Source organism: Colossoma macropomum, unplaced genomic scaffold (assembly GCF_904425465.1).
Source record: "Colossoma macropomum unplaced genomic scaffold, Colossoma_macropomum, whole genome shotgun sequence".
NCBI classification, from domain to species: domain Eukaryota; kingdom Metazoa; phylum Chordata; class Actinopteri; order Characiformes; family Serrasalmidae; genus Colossoma; species Colossoma macropomum.
The window spans coordinates 1,229,952-1,254,762 of NW_023494789.1; the positions used below are offsets into that span (position 1 = coordinate 1,229,952).

At 39.9% G+C, this 24,811-nt stretch overlaps 1 protein-coding gene across 1 annotated transcript in view; it reads left to right on the forward strand.

Moving 5' to 3' along the window:
- Positions 1-24,811, forward strand: part of LOC118807723 (protocadherin-9) — a 407,775-nt gene that overhangs the window by 288,614 nt on the left and 94,350 nt on the right. Inside the window, exon 4 of the mRNA XM_036569769.1 lies at positions 18,402-18,603. Coding sequence (XP_036425662.1) covers positions 18,402-18,603 — 202 coding nt within the window. The remainder of the gene's footprint in view (positions 1-18,401; positions 18,604-24,811) is intronic.

Below are 24,811 nucleotides of genomic sequence, written 5' to 3' on the forward strand. Positions count from 1 at the left end.
AGTCCGAATTTGAGAGTTTGTTCCACATTTCAACACAGATTGCTCTTTGAAGAAAACACAAAACAGGGCCGCCATTCAGAACAGAGCTCATTTACATATCAGTCCTAAAGGCACAGTGATGAAATCAATTACTTTTGATAACTGGGATGAAGAGAGGCTGGAAAATGCTCATGTGGAAACAACTTGCTTGTTTGAGGGACAGTGCCAATGTTCCTGGACTTGAACTATGAGTATATCGGTAGCCACACGTTTGGTGTTAAAGGGTTAGAATCCCCCAGCATGCAGTGGGAAGCTTTTGCAGGATTGGACTAGTGTGTTAATAGTGTTTATGGCAGCAAAGTGCAGTGATGCTAACCAGAAAAGCTCTGCTCTCTCCACCTGGAGGACCACAGGGTGTCTAAACACAGTAGCACTTGGCACAAACACACACACACACACACACACACACACACACACACACTCACTGTTCACACACACACACACACACACACTGTTCATACACACACACACACTTGTAGGCATACTGTCCAGTGAGCTGGTTCAGCTCTAATAGCTGGCTGCATTGCTGCTAGCGTGTGGCTAATGCTTTGTGGCAGAGCAGTAGAGAGTTTCAGAGGCTAGCTGGCTAACTCACTGCTTTAATACTGCACACAACCTGCTGGGCACAGAGCCAGAGAGAGAGTTAGTAAGACAGGAGAAGAGGAAGGAGTGAGAAAGTATTAGAGAAAGAGAAAGTAAGAGAGAGAGAGAGAGAGAGAGAGAGTTTTGCCAGCTCTGCTGAAAGAAATCATAGAAACCATTAAAAGTTTCGGCCGGTTCCCGGTGCTGTCCAGTAGTCTCTGATGGTATTGTGGCATCCACCACAGGCCGCACTGCCATGAGGGGCTTAGGAGGTTTGCCATGCAAAGTGGCTCTCGGGAGGTGCCTTACTCCTGGTTTAGAAAGGGTACGTTATTGTTGCTGTTGTTGCTGTTGTTGATGTTATCGGTGTTGTTGTGTTGCTTGGTGTAAATTGTGTCTGTGGATGGCAGCCTTTGCAGTTACTTAGTGGTTAGAGGTGTTGTGTCCTCCCACGTTCCCCCCTCGCTGTGTCAGAGCCGGTTTATGAGGAGTCTGGCCTCTTCCTATTTCCCCCTTCATATCAAAAACAGGACTGCGAAACAGCAGAGGGCGCCCACGAGCGAGTCCTCAATGAATGAGAGTAAAAGGAGATAACGGCTAAAAATGAAAAGTTAAAATAGTTTCTAATCTTTCGCCCAGAACTTTCCTTTCATTTTAGAAAGTAGAAGGATGAGCTTCACTAAAAAAGCAAAGAAAACTCACCTGTATAGATTGGTTGGCGAGCGGAGCAGCTCATTGGCTGTTCACGCTCACTGACATCATGAACGTACATGAGGCGCTGTTTTAAACTCCTATAACTCGAGTTTAAAAGCTCTTAAAAACATAACAGTGGTGTTAAAATGTTTTATGCTGCTCTGTGTTCAGGAAATGAATGTATTTTAGATTAAAAACGTTTCAGCATTTATAAACTACAATTGTGCTCAAGTGCTCAATCTTAAGCCATTCATTTTGGACTCGCTCGGGAGCGCCCTCTAGAGTTTGAGAAACCCAGAAGACATTACAGAGAGGCAATTCTCTGGCTGTGTTACGTGTTCAGGTTAGCGCTGGGCATTTCTTGCCTCTTGTTGAAGCGCCTGTGCAAAATAAAAGAGCATTTGCCTGGTTAACATCACAGTGTCTTCACACCGATGGCCCACTGATGTTCATGGTTTAACAGATGTTCTGGGACTGATACCAGAAGCATTTGATGGTTTCCAGATGGGATCGAAGGGTGTCCTACAGGAAACTAGTCATCTCTAATGGTTCTCCTTTTTTCAGCAGGGGGGGGAGTTAACGTCAGCAAGACAGGAGGAGAGAGAGAGGAGAGAGAAAATAAGCGAGTTACAGAGAAAGCTTTAACACACTGTAACCTCAGGCAGTCATTCAAGGAGCAGTGATGCTGGACACTGATTTGAGTTTGGACATGAAATACACTCCATCAGGCAGAAGAGGAGCTCCAAAAAGACAGGAAATGGAACTATGCACACGCACACTGGGCACTAGGAACATTTTGGCTGTTCATCTACCTTTTATTAGAAAATAAATCCTGATATCTCAGTGAGAAAATGCTTCATACTACTGTGAATAAAAACCCTAAACATTAATGGTTTAAAGAATAAAATTCAACCAAAAAAGCTGACATAGCTAACAACCCTGACAGCAAGAGGATGGTGGACCACCGTCAGCCCGCTGATGGCAAAGCTGGTGGTCCACTGGCAATTTTGCTCAGCGTTTTCTGGGCGGCCCACCGGCAGTTATTAAATTCCACTTATCATCACTCATTTTCCCTCACAGTCCAATTTACTGATTTTTCCTTCCTCCGTTTCTTTAGTTATACTGTATAAATTGGTTTAGTAACTAATTTTAATGTAGCACAGAGTCAGAAACAATGTTTTCTATAATATCATTTTTTATTAGACCTAGTCATATTTTTTCCTCTGAGTTATTTGTAATTTTTGTCTTAGTTTATTTTACAAAATAAAAGTCTCTGTGCATTTAAAATCTGTTTGGAGAGATTAAAAACTAGTTAGAGCTTGTATGCAGGACAGTAATCTTGGTGGTCCGAGGGTGGACCAGCAGTGGCAAACAGTGAAGGGGGGGCCGGCCTTTTCAAGCCAGTGGACTGATATATGCTCGCTATCTGGGAATGAATGGAAGCTAGTAACCAGCAAATCAGCATGTTAATAAGTGGGTTTTTCATGGTCATTGCTAGCAATGTTGTCACTTTATTGAAATATTTTATATTGTTCATTTAGTGTGTGCAGCTAGCATAAGAGGTGATCCATACTTTATGGCTCAGCTGATTTAGTTATTGATCTTTGCTGTAGGGCCCCTTGTGGTCCTGTGTAAGTTTAAATCGGCTGTGTTAGAGCGTTTAATGCACTCTTCCTGACTGGTGTTGGTGCACAGTTAGCTTTCGATTGTTCTATCTTTCTGTGCTAAGTTAAGCACTGGTCAGGAAGGGTCAGTGCTTACCTAGTTCTAAGCTAAGTGTGGTTCATTTTGACCAAAGTTGTGCTGGATTCAGATACCTTGGACCAAAATGTGAGAACGTGAGGCTCTGAACGAGGCCTAAAATGCACCATTTGTGGAACAGACTGGCTAAAAATCCACCAATTAGAAATAGGCATGGCCCAAAATCCACTAATAACAGAACAGCATGGTCTAAATTTTACTAATTGCAGAACAACATGGCTAAAATCCACTAATAGCAGAAAAACCTGGCTAAAAATCCACTGTTATAAGAATAACATGACTTAAAAATCCACCAACAGACGAATAAAATCCACTAATCCACACTTTTTTTTAAATCCATGGCTAAAAATTCACCAAACGGAGAACATTTGGTGGATTCTGTCTTCACTTTTAATACCCAAACTTCTCATCTGCTCCGTCTCTCACTGCCGGCTCCTGCATGACTCAGATTTGTTCTGTTGAGTGCGGATGAGTGTGTGTGTTCGTAGCCGTAATGATCCCTTCGTTGCTCATTACAGCCGGAGATCTTGACCCTCCTTCCTTCAGTCACGCTAAAAACTCTTGAACTTCCTCGTCCTCCGTCAGAAAGAGTTTCAGCCTAAAATGAGCAGTGAGTTTGACATGACATCACGATTTCCCTCTGGAGCAGAAACACACTCAAAATGTCCCCCGCATCATCACTGATCTCTCACACACACACACACACGGTCTCCTAAGAGAACAACTCTGATGGCTTTAAATGACGCTTTCCCCTTGACATGGCACTAAAATGCCAAAGTTAAGAATAAAACATGAGCTGCATCTTTGTTGTTTTTCATCTTTAAATCAGTAGTTGCACTAAGAAGATTCTAGAGCTGGGTCTGGTGGGTGTGCATGTGTCTGTCTGTCAGGAATGGGCACAGTTATTTGAATATACTAGTAGCACAGCCAGAATTTCGTTCTAGGCTTGGCCTGGTTGCAGCTCAGTGGGGTCAGCTAACTACCAATTATCCAGCCAGCCTACTTTGTAGCTTCCACAGCCAAAGAGAAAAATAATGAAATTTTAAACATGACTAGTTACTAATAAAGCTGACAGCAGACCACAGCAGTGAAGGTTAATTAACCAGAGGCCTAACTTTTAATGCACTAGGCATAGATTCTGATTGGTTGAAGATTAGTTTTCTGTTTTTATTTTTTTTGGTCACAGTTTGGTCTACCATGGTTTATTACTAACCAAGCTTGGTAGTTGAGTATTAATTGAGTATAATTATATCAGTGGTAGCCTATGTGAGGAATTAGCACTGCTCAGTTTACATATAGATATATATGGATGGATAAACAGATTGATTTTATTGATCCTGAAAGGAAATTGAGTGGCAGTTTTAGTAGCAAGATATCGCTGTTGTCGGATCAAAACGTCGTACCTCCAAAATGGTAACTTTACAGGAGAAGGAAAAAACATTCTCTACTTTTAATGTAAGTCAATGGAACCAGAAGTATATCCAAGTCATTTTGGGTCATTTCTGTTGCTTCTATATGAAATTTACATAAAATATGACCACATATATTTTCAAATGATGTCAAAAACTGAAAAACTGACAAAATTAAAGATACAAGGTTTTACTCTGACAGCAACGATATATAATTGCACATTAGCTTACATATACTATGCAGAAATAAAACAAATTGAAAGAAAAATAGACATAAGTTGAAGTCTAAGAGAGTAGGACTAAAAGTATGCCTATTTGCATATTTACATAGCATATGTAATATGTAATATGCAAAACAGATTTGATGTATTTACATGAGAGCAGGCAGTGAGTGGTCTGAGGTCTAAAAGCACAATGAGTACAGACATAACTAGGACTTGCAGCAGTATTACAGTGTAAAGTGTGCAGTGAGAGTGTTGCTACTGTAATGACACTCTCACTACATATTGTTATTGAAAACGACTTCTTCTTCTGTGCTATAAAATAGTGATGGCACACGACTTACGGCGACAGACAGCTGCGTAAATGTTTCCATGGTGATAGTGGCCACTGAAAGAAGAATTTTTTTTTTTTATTTATTTAAGCACAAGGATGCAAGCACTTAGTGTCTTTGGGTTTATCCTTTTGTCATCTTTCAGGTAGATTTTGTAACATTTATGTCGTCCTCACTCGACATTGCAAATCTGGGGGAGCCTGACTTCCAAGTGAGAGGGCTGAGACCCCCTAGTCTTCTCATAGCTACACTCCTGAATATACAGATATCCTGTAATTAATTTCTTAATAAAGTATTCAAACAAGACTTGAGTATAAGTGTAACAATGGTGAAATAAATGGCGTATTATCTGGTCATAAATGAGTATGAGGGGTGGCAGAGAAGGAGGGGACACAGGTAGCTGGTATTCCATAAAATTATGTAGTTATGAGAGTGAAAAAATCAGAAAGTGGAAGCGCAGATCCTCAGACATTAAAGGGTTGAAACTTTTCTAGTTGTAGCACAGCTGCAGTACCACCAGCCACCCACAGGGGGCAAATGGTTTAGTGCAAATTGGCCACTCTGTCTTCTCTAGAGGCTCAGCTTATACAGACACCTCAATAAAGCAAGATATATCTCTCTCATATACAGACTCAGGAACAATGATGGGTAAAAAAGTAGATATGAGAGTGTGTGTGTGTGTGTGTGTGTGTGTGTGTGTGTGTGAGAGAGAGAGAGAGAGAGAGAGAGAGAGAGAGAGAGAGAGAGAGAGAGTGTCGTCTTGGCATCTTCTGCCAGCAGTTATTCTAGCAGATAGGTTTACCTATTCATTTTTACACTCACTATGTCTATCTCTCTCTCTCTCTCTCTCTCTCTCTCTCTCTCTCTCTCACACACTCACACACACTCCCGCAGGTAGGAAGTGCATTTAAATGACAGGATTTTCCATCACAGCTGTACTATCTGAGCTCCATTACTGCAGAGGGAATGGACAGCGCGTTTAAATCGGCCGGCCGCGTGTAGCAGCGGAATTCACATCGAGCTCCATATAACGCCACATCAGTTTTTAGCATGACACGCTGCTACACTTTATCACACAAACTGTCTTTGCCATAACACCCTGATCACATGCCCACAGCTCTCGACTGTGATTGGCTCACTGATGCAAATTCATTTCAGTTTGCTTTTAAGCTGGTAGTGTAGATAGATATGAGCCAAAGTGATGACACAAGCATAATACACACGTGTTCACAGACATACTCTCTCACACACACACACACACACACACAAGTGCGCATACACATCCAAGTAACACTTTACTGAAATGCAGCGTTCATAAGGCTACACGACATAAGTCTTTCATGACAGCTGATATGAACCTATATACTCATAAAGCCTTATTCCAACAACTGTCAGTTGTCATAACACTTGGTGAGGTGAAGGTGACATAAGAAGTGACAAAAACAGCCTTTATAACAACTGAAGCTTGTTAGAACCCAACAATCCAATTCAAACACAACCCAAATCATTGGGTTGTCATTCTATGGTGACGTCCATTTTTATTACATATATTACATGTATTACACTTGAAAAGCATGATATGGTTGGTTGCAATTTAGTCATATTTTAAAATAAAACAATGTTATTTTAACAATTACACCTTCTTGAGCCTCAATTTAGCAATATTGGTTTTAAATCAATCATATAGAATTCCAAGCACCACAGAAGAGCTCGTCCTCACAGTCATGTGTGAAGGCTGAGGCCAGATTTTAAGGTGAAAAACATGTTTTTCTGCAATTTTAACTGCAATAATCTAAACATGACTATGGAATATATGATTTAAATGACATAAAGAAAACTAATGCCAAATAACTATTAAAAAATACATAATGAAAGTTCCCCAGGAGTCGTGTCACTGGTGTTACTGCACAACAAAAAATCTCTTATTTTGAAATAAAAGTCACACTGATGACATCACTTGGCTTCCTTTTACCTGTGTTCTGAGGATCTATGAAGAAAAGCTCATGGTGAGTCCACTGTGTCTTTCAGTTATCAGAGATTTTCTCATTTAGCTCATGATTTCATATGAAGCTTTTAGCTGAAGTCACTGGTGTGACCGACTTTATTCTGAGGTAACTGTGAAAAAATAGAATACAAATGGATTAAATTCCATATTTTGGTGGATATTCCATGATTGACAACATGTGGTTTGATGCTCTGTAGCAGTTATTTTGTAAAATGCATTATTCATTAAAATGTCTCTGGTGTTCCTTTATTATGTGTAACACCAATGAGGCTCAGTAACACCAGTGAATCCTATGGAGAGATAAAGTGGACGTTTCTATAGAATGACCCATATATATACACACACATCCAGACTGTTAGAAGATAGAGAGAAAAATCTGCTGAAATTTCTCACTGAGTCAGTGTGAAGAAATAACACGAGTGTGTGTGTGTGTGTGTGTGTGTGTGTGTGTGTGTGTGTGTGTGTGTGTGTGTGTGATCTCAGTATCAGATCAGTGTTCTTACCGAATCCTAAAAAGCATGACTTTCAGCTGTGAGGATGAGTGTGAAAGCAGTCATCCCTGTTTGTTTATGTGTGTGTGTGTGTGTGTGTGTGTGAGTGAGAGAGAGAGCTGGAGAATGAGTGTAAGGCAGCAGGAGGTGAGAGTGGGTGAGACATGAAGGTGTGTATACGTGTGTGTGTGTGTGTGTAGGTGTGTGTGTGTGTGTATATGTGTGTGTGTGTGTGTAGGTCACTGTTTCTCTGAAGCTTTTCCAGAACACACTTCTTGCTGGTTTTCCTAGCAGGTGCCGAAGCGTTACTGGATTGGATTATTTGTTGCGCGTTTGTTTGTGTGTGTGTGTGTGTGTGTGTGTGTGTGTGTGTGTGTGTGTGTGTGTGTGTGTGTGAGGTCAGAGAAATTCAGAACACTGCTGTGTGGAGTTTGCAGCTTAGGCTGAAGTGTTGAGGCTTCTCTTTCCTCTCTGTCTTTCTTGCCTCTCTAAAGCAAAGGTTTATTTGAAATCGTTCACTGTCATTTTACATTTTATGTGTGAAATTTTAATGATGAATTGACCGATACAGTATTATACAGTGTGAGGAAAATACCTGCTTTTTTTAAAAAATGTGACCAGAATTTGAGTTTTGAACACCCTGTGAGAGCAGCACTTCATTAGCCTAACGTTAGCACTTCATTATGCATATTCATTATGCATAAATACAAACATGCAGTCTGGCCTTGAATGCTACTATATTTACAGGGCATCATGAGAAAATTAGCTCAGAATTACAACCCCATTTCCAAAAAAGCTGGGACACTGTGAAAATGTAAATGAAAACAAAATGCAATGATGTGCAAATCATTTAAACCCTATATTTAATTGAAAATAGTACAAAGACAACAAATCAAATGTTGAAACTGAGAAATTGTATTGTTTTTTGAAAAATATATGCCCATTTTGAATTGGATGCCAACAACACATTTCAAAAAAAGTTGAGACGGGGGCCTGTTTACCACTGTGTTTCATCACCTCTTCTTTTAACAACACTCTGCAAGCACCCCTACACCATCATAAATACTGGCTTTTGAACTGTGCACTGATAACAAGCTGAGTGGTCTTCAGAGGACACAGTGTCCATGATTTCCAAAAAGAATTTCAAATGTTGATTCGTCAGACCACAGGACACTTTTCCACTTCCCCTCAGTCCATTTTAAATGAGCTCAGGCCCAGAGAAGGTGGCAGTGTTTCTGGATCCTGTTTATATTTGGTTTCTTCTTTGTGTTTTAGAGTTTTAACTTGCATCTTTGGATTCAGCACCGAATTATTTTCACAGACAGTGGTTTTCAGAAGTGTTTCTGAGCCCATGCAGTGATTTCCACAACAGAATCATGTCTGTTTTTAATGCAGTTCTGTCTGAGGGCCCAAAGATCACAGCCAGCAAATACTGGCTTTTGGCTGTAAATTGGCTCATCATGCATTGTCAGAAGAAGCTTATCTCTCCTGCTGAATATCCTGCTAACCTGCTTGAGTCTCACGGTTCAGTTAAAAACTGCTGGTTTACTGTCATTAACGTCTTTTGTCTTTGCTGTGGTCTCACGGCAGTAAAATGTAAATCTCAGGGGTTAAAAACTTTGTTGTACTGCAGGCTGCGCCAGGCTCAGTCACATATTTGCAGAGCAAATGTGTAACCAGTGTTATTAGCCAAAATGGTACCATAAGATTAAAGCCAAGAGTGTTGATTTCACGCATTTAAACAGGCAGCCAAAACAGATGCTGAGCAAAACAACCAGCAACTAAACAGCCCTCTTATACAAGAAAATCTCCCAAATGGAGCATTTAACTTGATTACCTCGAGAAGTTAAAACTTTGTTTTGCATAGTTTAAGGGTGTACTTTAAAGATTGGGGCGTCAGGACTGTTTGAAAACTCAGCGGAAAGCAGCCTGAACACTCGCACAACTAGTGATGATCATTCCATCTCTTTCTTTTAGTGAGTCAGATTGATTCAGCTCAGTAGTCAGAACCGACTCTTTAGGCTCTGAAACAGCTCTTCGTTAAGTAGCATCGGCTTTTTCCCCACAAATAATTCCACAATTAGCTAAGTTAGCAGTATTAAATATCTTTTAATTTGCAGTGCTCCTGTGAAGTTTGTGCTCATAGATTTTTCTGTGCGCTCCTATTTGTTTCAAGTCAGGAACTCCAGGGCTGGGCACAAAGCTCACTGTAAAGCCCTGTAAAACAAATGCTTTAAAACTACTCCATGTGACGTTCTGTGCAATACTTCCGCTTGACCGATTTCCTCGAAATTAGTAGTGAAATTAAGTCGTTCAGTAGGTCATTCAGGTTCTAAGAAGAAGACAGTCCCATAAATATCTAGACAAAATGGCAAATGGTTCACTTTATTCATCCAATCTTGTCGGCTTCTGTCTGGAAACGGATTCTTTTGGACGACATCAGTAGATATTTGCGTTTGATAATGAGGCTGATGTCATGATCAAGTGCTACAAAGACTACTGATGGATTAAACTGGCTCTGCATTACAGGTGATGACGCATGGAAATTCTGACAAAACTATATCTATCATTTGTGGTTGTGTCAAGCAAATTGTTCTTCCCTTGCCTTCCCATACACTATATGGCCAAAATTATGTGGACACCCCTCTTAATTATAGAGTGCAGGTGTTCCAGCCACACTCATTGCCAACAGTTGTATAAAATCAGGCACATAGCCTTGTAGTCTCCATAGACAAACACTGGCAGTTTAAATGCAGTCATAGGATGCCGCCTCTGCCACAAGTCAATTCGTGAGATTTCTGCCTTGCTAGATCTGCCCCAGCCAACTGTAAGTGCTATTATTGTGAAATGGAAGTATTTTAGCACTAACAGTAAAGTTTGGTGGAGGAAGGATAATGGTCTGGGGCTGTTTTTCAGGATTTAGGCCCCTTAGTTCCAGAGAGTAATGTTTCTGCTACAGCATTCAAAGATATTTTTGACAATTGTATGCTTCCAATCTTGTCACAATGGTGCCTGACCTCACAGATGCTCTTTTGGCTCAGTGGACACAATTTCCTACAGAAATACTCAAAAATTATGTGGACAGCCTTCCCAGAAGAGTGGAGGCTGCCATAGCTGCTAAAAGGGGGGTTGTATTAATGCGTATACTTTTGTATTGGGATGTCCAACAAGCTCAGTATGATGGGCAGGTGTCCATATACTTTTGGCCGTACAGTGTATGAGTACAATCTGTTGCTGCACAGTGTATCAGCCCTGTCTAGCCCGTTCATCACTGATCAGTGTCTGATGTTATGTGTGTGGTGGATCATTCTCAGCACAGCAGTGACACTGACATGGTAGTTTGTGTGACTCAGGTACAACTTTAACAAGTACAGAGGTGTTGCTGTGGCTACACACGTCAGTATCGCTGCTAGGTTGCGAGGGGTCCACCAGCCAAAAATAATAACCGCACACAAGGTTTATGGTGGTAAACACTGTGGGTAAAATTCCTTCACTAAAGGAAATAAGCAGAGCTTTTCTCATCACTTTGTTTGTGAATGGGGGAGTTTAGATGACTGTTAGCTAAGTGCCCCCCCTGGGAGAAAAGCGAAAAGAAAGGGAGAAACAGAGAGAGAGAGGAAGACAGCGGCATTCTGCCTCAGAGTTATCCCACAGCATCCCCAGAGGAACAGCAGCTAATTTGTCCGTCACATGGCTCAGCACTCTACAAGCAAGGCCTATGCAAGCAGGAGCAGAGCTGCGCCTCCTGAAAATAAGCAATCATTCACATACACACACACTCACACACACAGACAAACACTCACACGTACATGCATGTATGTATTTATGCATATCACTGTTGTTGGAAGAACCTCGTATCTCCAAAATGGTAACTTTACAGGGGAAGGAAAAAACCTACTTTACTTTTAATGTAAGTCAATGGAACCAGAATTTTTTCCAAGTCATTTTGGGACATTTCTTTTGGTCTATTCATCATGAAATTTACACACAATGTAAAGAGCAACAGGCATTTTCAAATTATGACAAAAAAACTGAAAAATTACAGATTTTATTGCTGTTGTTAAATAACATCACAATATGCTTTTATGAGCATATCATGGCTGTTGTGACTTCTTAAAGAACAGTGAACAACTGCATGTTACACATAATTAGGCCTAAAGAATTGGATGCGGTGTAACATGTGAAACGTTGAATAAAAATCAATGCATTCATAGTTTTAGTAGTTTTTTTTTTTTTATTTGACATTTCTGGTTCTTTTTGAACAAATTCAAAAAACATATTGTGAAATGTGAAAATGTCTTCAAGTATATTGATATTGCATTTTTGCCATATCGCCCGCCCCTACATACGGCAGGTCCATGAAGAAATTTCAATCTAAAAACACAAAATGCACCCTAGACCCAGCACGTTTTGCTACTGCATTCATAATATTTTAATACTGAGTTATTTTGTTTTTAAAATCTTCAGCACTCGCAGTTAAACAGTCAAGAAATTTGGGGAATACTGCAGCCCCCTCAGCACCTCCACTTCCCACATCCCTTGAACCTGAGATAATGAGCTCAGTTATTTGGGATAAGTGTGAAAATGCCCTTAAACAGGGAGCACACTTTGCTTTAAGGGCTATCTGCAGGATCTACTGAGGATTCTGAAGCTGCAGCTTTCGGAAACGGCCGTCCAAAAGCCACATCTGGGACGTATATGAGAAAAAAGGAAAATCAGAAAGATGCGCCACACTGAAAAGAAAAAGCGTCTGCAGCTTGACTTTTTAAGCGATACTTAAAGTGCTGTTGGAAAACTTTCAGGCCGTATTTGAGTGCTCTTGTGAAGCTCATTCAGAGCAAAACCCGTGTTAGTGTTGGCGTGAATCCTCAGGGGTTCGTGATTTCCACATAGCTGGAGTCCAGGTTCTCTCCAGACTCAGCTTGAAGCTTTTAAAGCTCCACCAAAATCTGTGTGAACAAGCAGCTGAATTCCTCTATAGAAAAAAGCAAACATGTCATGAGCTGGAGAAGGAATGTAATTCATGAAAACATCTCCGAGCTCACAGATTTGTTCTTCACGCAGAGCCAGATAGCCTATTTAGCTCTCCGCTAAGACAGATCTATTTTCTAAAAGCGAGTCTGGAGGCATCATCTCGCTCTCTGCCTCTCTCTGCCTCTCTCTCTCTGCTCAGCCGAGACGCCGCCGCAATCAAGTTGTGTGTTTATGAACAGCAAACTTCTCTGACACTTATATTGTGTGTTCTAACTCGGGCAAACATCTCGCTGTTTGGTTAGCTTCAGCGCTAATGCCCGGCCTGTGTGGTCCTGTTAGAAAATGAAAACAAGTCGCTAATGAGGGCTGACAAGCATGATGAGGGAGGATAGCACAGAAACTGGCAGTGGGGATAGCTTAAGCTGGTCTTATGCTAATACTGCTGTGAATGACTGCCAGGCAAATACACACACACACACACACACACACACACACGCACAAATAAACACATAAATACCAGTGTTAGCCAGCCCATAAACATTTAGCCGGGATGCACATCAGTTTTATTTCAAAAGCTTGAATATTTGACTGGATATCAAATTCTTCATTGAAATCATGTTGATGTGAGCTATAATGCTGTGAATGGAAATGTGTCAACACACATCTCATAAACACTTCACATCATCTTTCTGTTTAAGGCAGAACTAAAATTTCTGCATATTTAAATCGTTTGGACATGAACAAAGTCATTCAGAGCGGTTTGGTGTGAGGTGCTCTATTCCAGAGAGACTTACCATGCCTAGTTGTTCACAGTGGTGGTGATAGGAACCAGACGTCCGGAGCATTTAATCCCTTTCAAAGCTTCCTCACAGAAAGTTATTACATTAGGTAGTTGCAATAATGTTGCGTAATGTCATTATTTTTACAATATTTTTAGGTTTTGGTTTTGTTTTAAAACATTCGTGGCAGAGTGGTACATCCAAGCTGTTGGAATACAGAGATTTTTTATTTTTCCCCCCAGATTTACCACTATTTTACTATTACTAACATCATATATAACCTCAGAAGACATGGATTATCCACTGGTTGTGGATAGTAAATTAAATCTCTTTTGCACTGTAGACATTTCGACCCTCAGTTCCTGTCACCGCCATTATAAAGAAATACATTGAAAATTGTGTGAATTATGAGAAATTTCTTTTTAATAAAGCAGTTTCACTATAAAAAACTGTGTGTTAGAATAACATCACTTTTATTACTTTTGTTTAAGTTATAATTTATTTGAAATAATCATCACTATGAGCTCTTCTTCGGCCAAGCAGTTTAGTTCATTAATAATGGGATGTGGTTACCAAGCAACAACAATCAAAGATTAATCCTTGAACAGCACCATGACATCACTACCAGCAAGTACTTAAACATGTATTGATAGTATTGATGAATCCCTAATGTCTACCTATATAGAAATACTATATTTATTGAAAATATATAACAATATACTTCATTTTCATAGAGTGGGTGTAAGATTTTACAGCACAACTAATAACAGCGCTGTAGAAAATATATATTTAACAAAGCTCTTAAAACTAGACGTTTTTGTGTAGAAAAACTGCTTCAAAATAAAAGTGCATTGTGATTTCTGTCCACTGTTATCGGCCCTTACTCGTTTAAATAAATTACATTTTATCACGGAAGGAAAAGCATTTTTTTCCTTCATATAAAGAGACTTTTGAGCTTTTGAGCAAGGTCTGCAATTATCATTATAATAATAATAATAATTATTATTGTTGTGAAAGCGTGAAAAATGTGGAAACGATCAAAATATTTATGATGTATAAACTGGAAGTGAACTAGATTTTTCATTTTTCTATTGTGGCAGTTGTACCTCAGTGTTTGATATGAAGAAACCTGCAGTTGCTGTCTGTTCTATCTCAGCATAGCAGTCTTTGTGGAGAGGTGTGAAGTGTTTTCACAGCGAGGGGTTCCCTTTCCTCCTCTTTCATCCCTCTTTGCTCGCTAGCAGCTCAAAACAGTCACCACTTTTCACTCACAGAGAGACAACAGTGTGCTAGTTAACCAGATACCAAAGTTACAGGGGCAAATTTGATTATATTAAATAAAAAATATCTTATTTGATTTCCACTCTGCTGGTGAAATGGCCACTAGGGGGCCTGCAAAAAGAGGCCACTACGTTATTCATGATCTTAGCAGCTGACAAGTGCATAGAAAGTGTGCACAAAGTGGAGTGTGTGCTGTTGAGTGTGTGTGTGTGTGTGATGTGAGGGCCGTTCTGGGTGCAGTTCGTGTGTCCCATTTCAAGCACAGCGACACACACTCGCGCTTCAGTTTCTCACTTTGCTCTAATTGAATGTCACTTGCTTTCTGAAATGCTGTAAGTTCTGTAATCAGGTCATTTGCATTGCGCTGAGATCGGCTGACCTTTTGCTTTTGCCAATAATTACAGCAGAGATCATGTCAGAGCGGCTCTGAGGCGAAGCGCGGAGATGCTGCAGGAAAAGGTTAGCGCTGAGCTTATTTCTGGAGCTCATGAAATGATGAAATGTCATTAGAGTTTCCTGAAGTGCGGGCTGAGCTAGCGGTGGACACGGACGGGCAGTGGGGTATTATTTCTGTTAACGTAGACCTGAAGATCTGTGACTTGATCTGATTTTAGACACACTGTGTGGATCTCACAGTGGGAGGGGCTTGTGTGAGCTGTAACGGAGAACATGAACACATGAACATATGTGTGTGTGTGTGTGTGTATTATGGCCTGTGGATTATGAACTATAGCACTACTACCGAGGATGATAATAATAATAATAAGAAGAAGAACAACAACAACAAAACAGCAATAATAATAATAATAATAATAATAATAATAATAATAATGATAATAGTTGTAGTAGTAGTAGTATTGCTGTTATCATGCATCATTGTTATTATTTGCTCTATTATTTCTACTGATATTTTTATTTAATAGACTTGGTGTAGATGGAAAAATCCTCATCAAATTATAGTTCATTATTTCTGTTTAGGTCGTCATTAGCAACTGGCAAATTTCTCATGTAAACAAAGGCGAAAACAATACAATTCTTGCCTTTGGAATCAGTGAAATATTTACCAATAATGCTATGTTTAGATTGTTTTCAGTAGGCAGTCGACATTCAACCAGATATTCCAAAAACCGGCCACTGTTAGTGGTGAGCAGTGTCCTTCAGCGGTCTGTGAAACGTTCCATAACAAGTTCAATTTTGCCAACTTTTGCCATCGACTGCAGAATAGACCAAATGTTTTTGAAATTTTGGGCTTTTTTCACCCTTTTTTCTTCACAAAGAAGTCTTTTGCCAATTCCGCCCACTAGCTTGGTCTCCTCTATCTAACAATGCTACCGAGCTGGGAGGGTGAAGTCTAGCACACGTTTCTCCACACATAAAGTCATTCACAGCATCTTTGCAAACAACCTGTAACACAACATTATTGGACAGCCAAACACACTTATAGCAGGAAACTAAACATGCCAATTATGTTACTATAGCCAACGTTGGCTAACATCACACTGAGTGGTGGGGCAGAGGGACCATCCTGCCCACCCAGTGAGAGCTCTCTTGGACTCCAGGCCATAGATGGTTGTGGCATCATCGGCGATCAAACTCATGATCTCCTGACAGAAGAGCCACGTCTCATTGCTGAAGTTGGCATTAAATAATAGAGTTTTTTTTCTTTTTTCTGCCTTAAATAAACAATCATCACTGCTGAGGCTCAGGAAAAACATGCATTTTCACTGGTGACTCTGTCACTACAACAGGGTTTGGTGGTCATGTGCTGCTATGAGGCATGTAACAACATTTAAACGCTTTGTCCACTTGGGAGATAATGCATATCCATTAAGTGTAAACACAGAGACTATGATCCAGTTTCCGTCCTGGTAATATGCTCATTTTAAACACGGACTATACGACGGTTCTTGTTTATGTGCATTCTTATTAAAATTAAGCTTCAGAATTAGTGTATCGATTCTGTATTCCAGCAATATCGTATTGTATAAAATACAAATAAATAAATACATAAATAAATAAATTTCATGGCATGATGTCATTCGCGATACCACAGTGTTCTATTGCTTTTATACAACATTTCTGCAAAATAAAGTAAAAAGTAAAGCATAAGAAGCCCTGAACATTGCATCAAATGTGTCTGAATATTGTCAGTTTATTTCCTCTAAAAAAAGTAGTGGCCTGTCACAATATCAGGTTCAGCTCAGCTTTTCCAGTATTTGCCATTTGCAGTCGGTTCCTTTAATTCCAGTTTGTTTATTTGTTTTGTCTTCACTGCTGACGACTGAAAAGCCGTCTTAGGAGCAGCAGCAGGTTCAGAATTTGATGTAGTCCTGCTGTCGGAATCTGACCAAACTGGCTGCAAGTCAAATATTGTCTAATGTCTGTTTTTGTATGCAATTTTCTTTGCAATTGGTTGGCATCAGACTGTGCCGTCAGAACCAAATGTTATATATGATTAATACTTGCACAAGTCAAAACAGTACTGTGTTGACGTGGTATCAAAGACCGTACTGGACTTCGAACTAGCCTCAACCTGTAAATTCACAACTTTACGTCTTTACAAGGACCATCCAGAGCTCACTGTGTGCATCAGCGTCTACCAAAGAACCAACAGAACCAACATGAACTCCAGCTCTTAAACCAGTGAACTGTATCTTGCACATACAATAAATTCTGCTAAATTAATTTTCATTCCCAGAGGCACCAAATCAAACACCTCTTGTGTTTATCATGTTACATGATGCCTCTTTTTTTCCATAATCTCCACCAGCGCGTTTTAAAAAGGCAAAAGTATCTGGATTTATGGTTTTGTAGATGTAGTTGATGCTGCCGTCATCCTGTAGAAGGTAACATCTCACGCTGACTGATTTTACTGCGCAGAGTCGTGTTTAACACGATTTCTCACGCGATTCCTGCATTTCTCTCCATTCACACCTCTGCAGGAGAGCGTGCTGTCGCTTTACCGTCTTCATGCATGTGTTTGTGCTGTGACTAAATGAATTCTTGTATATTTGTGCCACAGTTGCATAAAATTCAAATAAGCCACATAGAAAAAAAAATCACTACATTCTATTTGACCTGTTTTAAATTGAAAATGGTACAAAAACATGATATTTGATGTTTTACCTTATAAACTTTACTGTCGAGAACACGTTCAACATATTCCATGCCCATGTATGATTACATTACCCCTTTTAAAAAGCTTTCAGGAACACGTTCCTAGTTTTAAAAAGCTTTTTTGGAAGCTTCCATTTCAGAATGAGCAAAAAACAATGAGGTTAAGAAGATCAGATTAAATAAAACATGAATTATATCGTCTTTGTACTGACTTTGTTTAAGTGCAGGTCCAGGTGGATTTACAAATCACTGCTTTCTGTTTTTATTGCTTTTCACATTCTGTCCCAACTCATTTGGAATTGGGGTTGTAGATATAGATAGAAACTTCCAATAATGTCTTTGTTTAATAAACGTATAATAATCTCATTGTTAATGCAGGGTTGCAGCATCACATGCAACCTTAAATAACACTGGTTTGGCAGATGTGTGATCAAATGTAGGTGAATATTTACAATTTACATATGATATAAAATGAGGTAACGATATAAAAACAATGCCACATGTATATTATGCATGTTCTGTTCTTCTCTCGTCAACAACAGTGATAATAATCCTTATTAATGCTTATTTTTCAGTAAGTGCTATAAATTATTCAGTACCTTAGCCCTCAGGGTTTAAAGGTTTTCTCTTTTGTGTATAACCTGAGGAAAGTTAATGAGGGGGAGGAGCCAGGTACTAACGAACAGGGCTCTGTTTCTCTCTCTCTGTTCTTTTTAGTCTCAGCGGCGCGTCACGTTCCACCTGCCGGACGGCTCTCAGGAGAGCTGCAGCGACAGTGGTCTGGGGGAGCACGAGCCGGTGGGTGGCGGCCCCCTGCTGACACACCCGCTTCCCCTGGTGCAGCCGCAGGACGACTTCTATGAACAGGCCTCTCCGGACAAGAGGACTGAAGCTGACGGCAACTCTGACCCCAACTCAGGTGAGTCAGCTCAGTCAGCTTTTTATTTCTGCCCAGCAGAGGGGGGTGATGAAAAGAAAGCAGAAATGCATTCATCGAAAAACAATGAAATTTCTATGAAATGAAACTTCTAGCAGGTGCAAGAACATATTTAGATGCTCAAGTTGGTTCTTCAGTGGAAGATTCTCCTCCATCTTTGCTAAGACTTGCAGTTGAAGTTAACGTTACTGAGAAACTGTCAGACTTACGGAAACACAATTTAGTGAATCGTTTGCTCTTCCAGATGAGGATAAAGTCACCATGAGCTTCTACATCACCACGAAGTGTGCCAGAATATCGCTGCTGAACAAAACCTCGTATCTCCAAAATAATAACTTTACAGGAGAAGGAAAAAACACACTTTACTTTTAATGTAAGTCAATGGAACCAGAATTTTTTCATAGTCATTTTAGGTTGTTTCTTTTGGTCTATTCATCATGAAATTTACACACAATGTAAAGGAGAACAGGCATTTTCAAATTATGACAACAACTGAAAAACAGTTGGTAAATTGGAGATACGAGGTTTTGTTCCGACAGCAGCGAAATGAAACAGAACAATGTGTGGATCTGTGAATTGCTGCTTTAAGAATGATCGCTTGTGAAGATATTGCTAAGGTAGTTTATCTAGCTGTGTATCTAGCACTAAAATTTTTGGCCTGTTTGCTAATTTTTCCTACTTGCAAACGTGAGTATACGTAAACTTTACCTTCAAGTGATTTATAGCTGGTAACATGTTTGGAAAAACAATTCTGGTCCTCTATTTTTGAGACAATCTCCTAAATTTGCAACAAAGAGATCATTCCTGGCCCAAAAATTGCTATATTTGGTGTGACCCCTGACAGGTGGCAATTCCAGCTGCCCATTCCGATGCCATAGCCTTTGCATCCTTACTGGCTCGACGCCTTATTTTATCTAATTGGAAGTCAGCTACCCCCCCTACACACATGCAATGGGTAGGAGAGTTGATGGCATATTTAAAGCTCGAAAAGCTGAAATACTCAACCAGGGGATCCACGCAAAGGTTCCATAAGGTTTGGAAACCATGTTTAGACTCCTTTAACTCTGCGTTTCCCTTCTAAAGATACTGGTAAATAGAACTATGTATTTAGTCTTTATTCATGGACAATCGCTGGAATAGGGGTTTTTATTTATTTGTTTTTTTCTCCTTTCTTCTTGTATGTGTGTTTGCGTAGGTGTGGTCTTGTTTATTGTACGATCGTACGTGTTGCACGTTGCTTACATTCAAAAAGTCACTAAAAATATTTGAACAATAACAACATGTTTGGAAAAACGTAACATCATTAAACGTTAAATTTAAACTGATAGCTCGTTAGTTTGGCATCTTACTAACATTGTCCAAATCGTAAAGATGTACATAATACAAACAGCTTTCTTTGTGCTTTTAGTAAAATATTGAGCTGCGATCGTCCACTGAAACTGTCTTCTCCCCCACTATGAGGAAAGAGTTAAGGTTAGTGGTCAGTAACGAGGTTCTACATGTAATTATGACTTGAAGAGACGAATACAAGATCGGGAGCTTGTATTTACAATAATTCCGTTGCACACAAAGGCAGCCAGTTTAGCAGCATCGCCGAAAATAAAAGGAAAGCAGGAAAAATGGTGCTGTGTTTGTCTCTTGCGTCGCAGTCTGTCTGGAGCATGTGTTTATTGTGTTTCTGTCCATCGAGCCGTTCTCAGGAGCTATGCAAAAGCCCTCCTCTGTGATTGGTCCAAAGTGTCTGAAAGTGTGCCAGATCATGTGGTAGTGACTGATTCAGAGACACGGTCTAAATCCTCCAATCTTTAGCAGCGCCCGCACACCTGCTTTGTCTCAGCCCGATGAATAAATGAAATCCAATAACACAGGAGAGAAAGAGCTGGAGAGAGAACGAGGGAAGGAAGGAGGGAGGCAGTTCTGAGTGAGCGGCATGAAAATTGTACTTTGTAATATGTGCAGTGTTTATACTATGTGCAGTAATTACACTGTGGCAAAGGAGAAACTGTGTTTTATCCCTTTTACACACTTGCACACCGAGTTGCCAGTTTATTAGAAACACCTACGTTGTACGTGGATCCATTGACCATTTTATCAGAAACACCACTGTATAGGCCCACTGAAGTGTGCTGTTATAGATTGTAGCCCATGCGCTGCTATACAGTTTACAACCCCGCTCTACCTCATCCATCAGTTTGCTGTCGGTGTCCAGATACTATTCAGCTGGTGGACAGTTCTCAGCGCAGCACTGAGAGGTGGTGCACAGCAGTGTTGCTGGCGTCAGTGTCACTGCAAGGTTGACAGCGGTCCACCACCCAAAAATATCCAGCCAAGAGCGGCTCTGGGATTAGAAACTGACCATTGATGAAGGGCAAGAGGACGGCACAAATGACGCACCAACAGATGGGCTACAGTCTGTAATCGTGAACCTACAAAGTGCACCTATGTTAAACGTGTTTCCAATAAAAAGGCCAATGAGTGTGGGTAGGACTGACCACTCAGTGTCTGAGTTCAGCTGAATTGAAAATACAGATTAAGGGGGAGTCTCCATTGGGGTTGCCAAGTCCAGAGAAAATCTTCAGCTTGAAGTCTACCTTAAAGGGGAATTCCACCAATGTTTTAATATCAATGATTAAATCATTGAGATGTAAATAAGTCATTCAGAGTGGTTTGAAATGAAATGATTTGTTTTAGAGAAACTTACCAATTCTGATTTCTTTACAGTGGTGGTGCTGGCAACCAGGGGTAACACAAATAGAGCCACCCAAAACCACCAGTGAACCTACACGTGTCTAAGCTTGAGAATGGTAAAATAGTAGGTAATCAGAAATTTTGGAAAAGCTATAAAAGAAAAAAAGAAAAAAAAAGAAAAAATCAAATTTCTACTTAGACTAAATGCAGTCGATCAGCCATAATTTTGCTTCTTTAGTTTAGAATTGAAGCTATTTAGTTTAGAACTGAGGCTAACATTGCTAACAAACACTAGAACCCAGTGGTCACCCAAATAGCCCAAATGATTCCTATACAAATACATCCCCAAAACTTTTCTCAACCCGTATTCAGGTCTTATTTCAGGTTGCACAGGTGGGCTGATGTGGTTTAAAACACAAATGACTGTGATAGTGTGAGCTATGAAAATGAATTAAAATTGTCTGTATTTGTTTTTTCACTGCACAACTCATGTAAAGCCCTCCCAACAGACACTGAAACTAGCCCGGAATTTCGACTGTCCACTCACAGTCTCTTCTTGCACTGAACCATCTTTTTATCAACTTGTGTTGACAAAACCCGGTGTGAATATTCTTTATCTCCTTATCAAAAATTGATTTTAAAAGTCTCAGTACCACATTTTGGAATTAAACAGTTTGATGTAAACATTGTTAAGTTCACTCTCCTGACCTCCATATATGGAAGCTAAGCTACATAAACAGCCCATTACATATTAAATGTTTTTGTAAAGTTGTAAAAAACAAAACCATTAAATGTAAATCCACCTATTCTGCCTTATAAGAGTTTAGCCCCAGCCATTCATGCTGAAGTAGGAGTGTTTCGGCCCCTATGTACTTATGTCTTTTTCATGACATCACATGCACGTGTGTCTTCAAAATTAGAATCGTTAAGACATGGACATGTCGGCGACCTCAAATGTGACATCAAATGTGACTCACTTGCTTTCTCTGTAGCCTACTATACATGATTGTCACGTGTCTTTCCAAAGATTCAATACCAGCACATATATATGCGCGTGTGTGCGTGTGTGTGTGTGTGTGTGTGTGTGTGTGTGTGTGTGTGTGTGTATATATATATATATATACACACACACACAGACATAGATAGAAGAAGCTCAAAAATGCATTCTGCAACTACACTATTTTTTACAACTGCAGTTTCAGACCAGCTCAATTTGGTGGAAAGACCACAAACCTGCCAACTCTGACAATCTACAGAATGTGTTTCTGCACTTTGACAAAACCACTCAAAAGTAAACATTAGGTTGACACAGCTGTAGAGTTAATAATTCCGAGCTCGTTTTCCTGATGAAGTGTTCGTAGCACAGAGAGGTGTTTGTATTTATGCGCTTTCTCCTGCTGCTACGTCTCTCGAGCAGTTTTGGTCTCAACACCTATTCGATTTATTTGGAGATGATTTCCCTGTTGGGGTCTCACACGCCAGAGATGATTTTTTTTGTATAAAACTATATATATATATATGAAGCGCTCCTGTGACCTACTTTACCCTGCGCTATCACACACACCTCATACCTGAACGAGCTACTGCTTTGCCCAAGGTCACAGCCAGGTGTCTGAGTTTAAGATGGACATCGGTAGTGCTGGATATTGTTAATATTTTTAAATACTAATACCTGTGTGTGTGTGTGTGTGTGTGTGTGTGTGTGTGTGTGTGAGAACAGACATGCTTATTGGCTCACTGTGGCTTATAGATATTGAAATCTGGTACCGAACGACAGAATTTGCTCAGGAAAATACTGTATTGTGGTATTGAAGTAATCCAGTCGGTACCACAAAAGTTTTGATACCCCACCATAGCCACTGCTCAGAGCAGCCAAGCGAAAATACAGCAAGTGCAGTGCAATGTTTCATAGGAAGATATCTCTCTTTTTCTTTCCCTTCCAACAAAGCGGCTGTGCACACTTGACTCTAAAGAAAAGCTCGCTTGACTTACAAACAGCATGTCAGCATTAAATATGTCAACGTTTTATGCTGAGATAGGTTCCTAAATGTTTTTTTGGCTTGGACAGAAGGTTCTAGGAAAAGTCTTTAACCCCTTTAATGGCCAGGGTCCACACTTCGATATCCTAAGAACAGCTCAGCCTTAGTATGTATATAATAAGCCTGAGATTTAGGGGTTGACTAACATAGAATCTATTGTGTGGAGGTTCTTTAAACTTCTTCTTCACACTCACACATCTCAATTACTTAAACCATTCTCCAAAAGGTCCTTTATGGAACCAGAAGTTGTTCTGCTGTGGCATCGCTCCAAAGAACCCTTCTCGGAACCTTTGGTTTTAGGAGTGCATGCTGGTCTATTGTAAATGAATGGTAGTAACGGTAATTTTGTTGAAGACTCGGTGCTGCTTTTACACGTATTTTAACAATGCTTCGGTGACATCATGATATTTCAGTTTTGAGGGGATGCAAGTGGAGACATGCCACACTATATGTCCAAAAGTTTAAGCTCTTATTCACCAGGGTATGTTTTGGTTTTTCCATCTGAATCTACATGACCAAATCATAAGGCAAATTATTCAGTAACTGCATGAAATAAATGTAAATTTTTATTTTATTTACTTATTTTTTGTAAAAGCTCTCCTCAAATCAACAGAACATGTGTTTTATGATCTACACATATTGCTATATGCTTAGAGTTTACTGCTGAAAGCCAAAAATCTTAGACGCTCTTTGTATTATTTTATAAAAATATTTTTTTAAATAATGAAATATTTTTGAAATAATGAGTTCAGCTTCTTTTATTATAAGGGTTTAAAATTACATCACCCATCTATTCGACTGGAAAGAAGACAGTTACAGCTCTCATACGACCCCCACCTTTAGAATGTAGCTTATGAAATATGAAAGTTATGGAGAATATGACAAAGTGCGTTTTGGAACCACCGGTGGCCTCAAGGCGTTGAAAAGTTTAAAGACACCTGCTCATCTAACATGACTAAAAACAAGGGTATTATAGAGAATTGTTCACCACTTTGCTCCCTGTTTTACTCTGAAGGGAAGACTTTACACTAGATGTTGTTGGATGGTCAGTTCTGGATCACAAACTCATCCCAAAGGTATTGAATGGAGCTCCATCACTCCAGAGAACACAGTTCCACTGCTCCACAGCCCAGTTGTGGGGACGGCTTTAAAGCACTCTAGCTGATGCATGGCATTGAGCAGGGCAACCTCAGGCTTATGTGAAGCATATTCTATTGGTAATGCATTTATTTGGAGATTATACAAGCAGTTGAATGCCTGTGTCAACAATTGGTGCATCTTAAAGTAAGTGATTTGTCTGGGTAAAGTAGGTGTCTAGGTACTTTTGGACATACAATATATAGGTTTTATATGAGGCAGTTCACATGTGCGTTTCGTTAAACCCCTAAGTATAATTAAAGATCGTGCTACAGTTTATTGTTTGAGTGTATAAAGAAAAAAGAAGTTATCGTTTCCACTCAGTT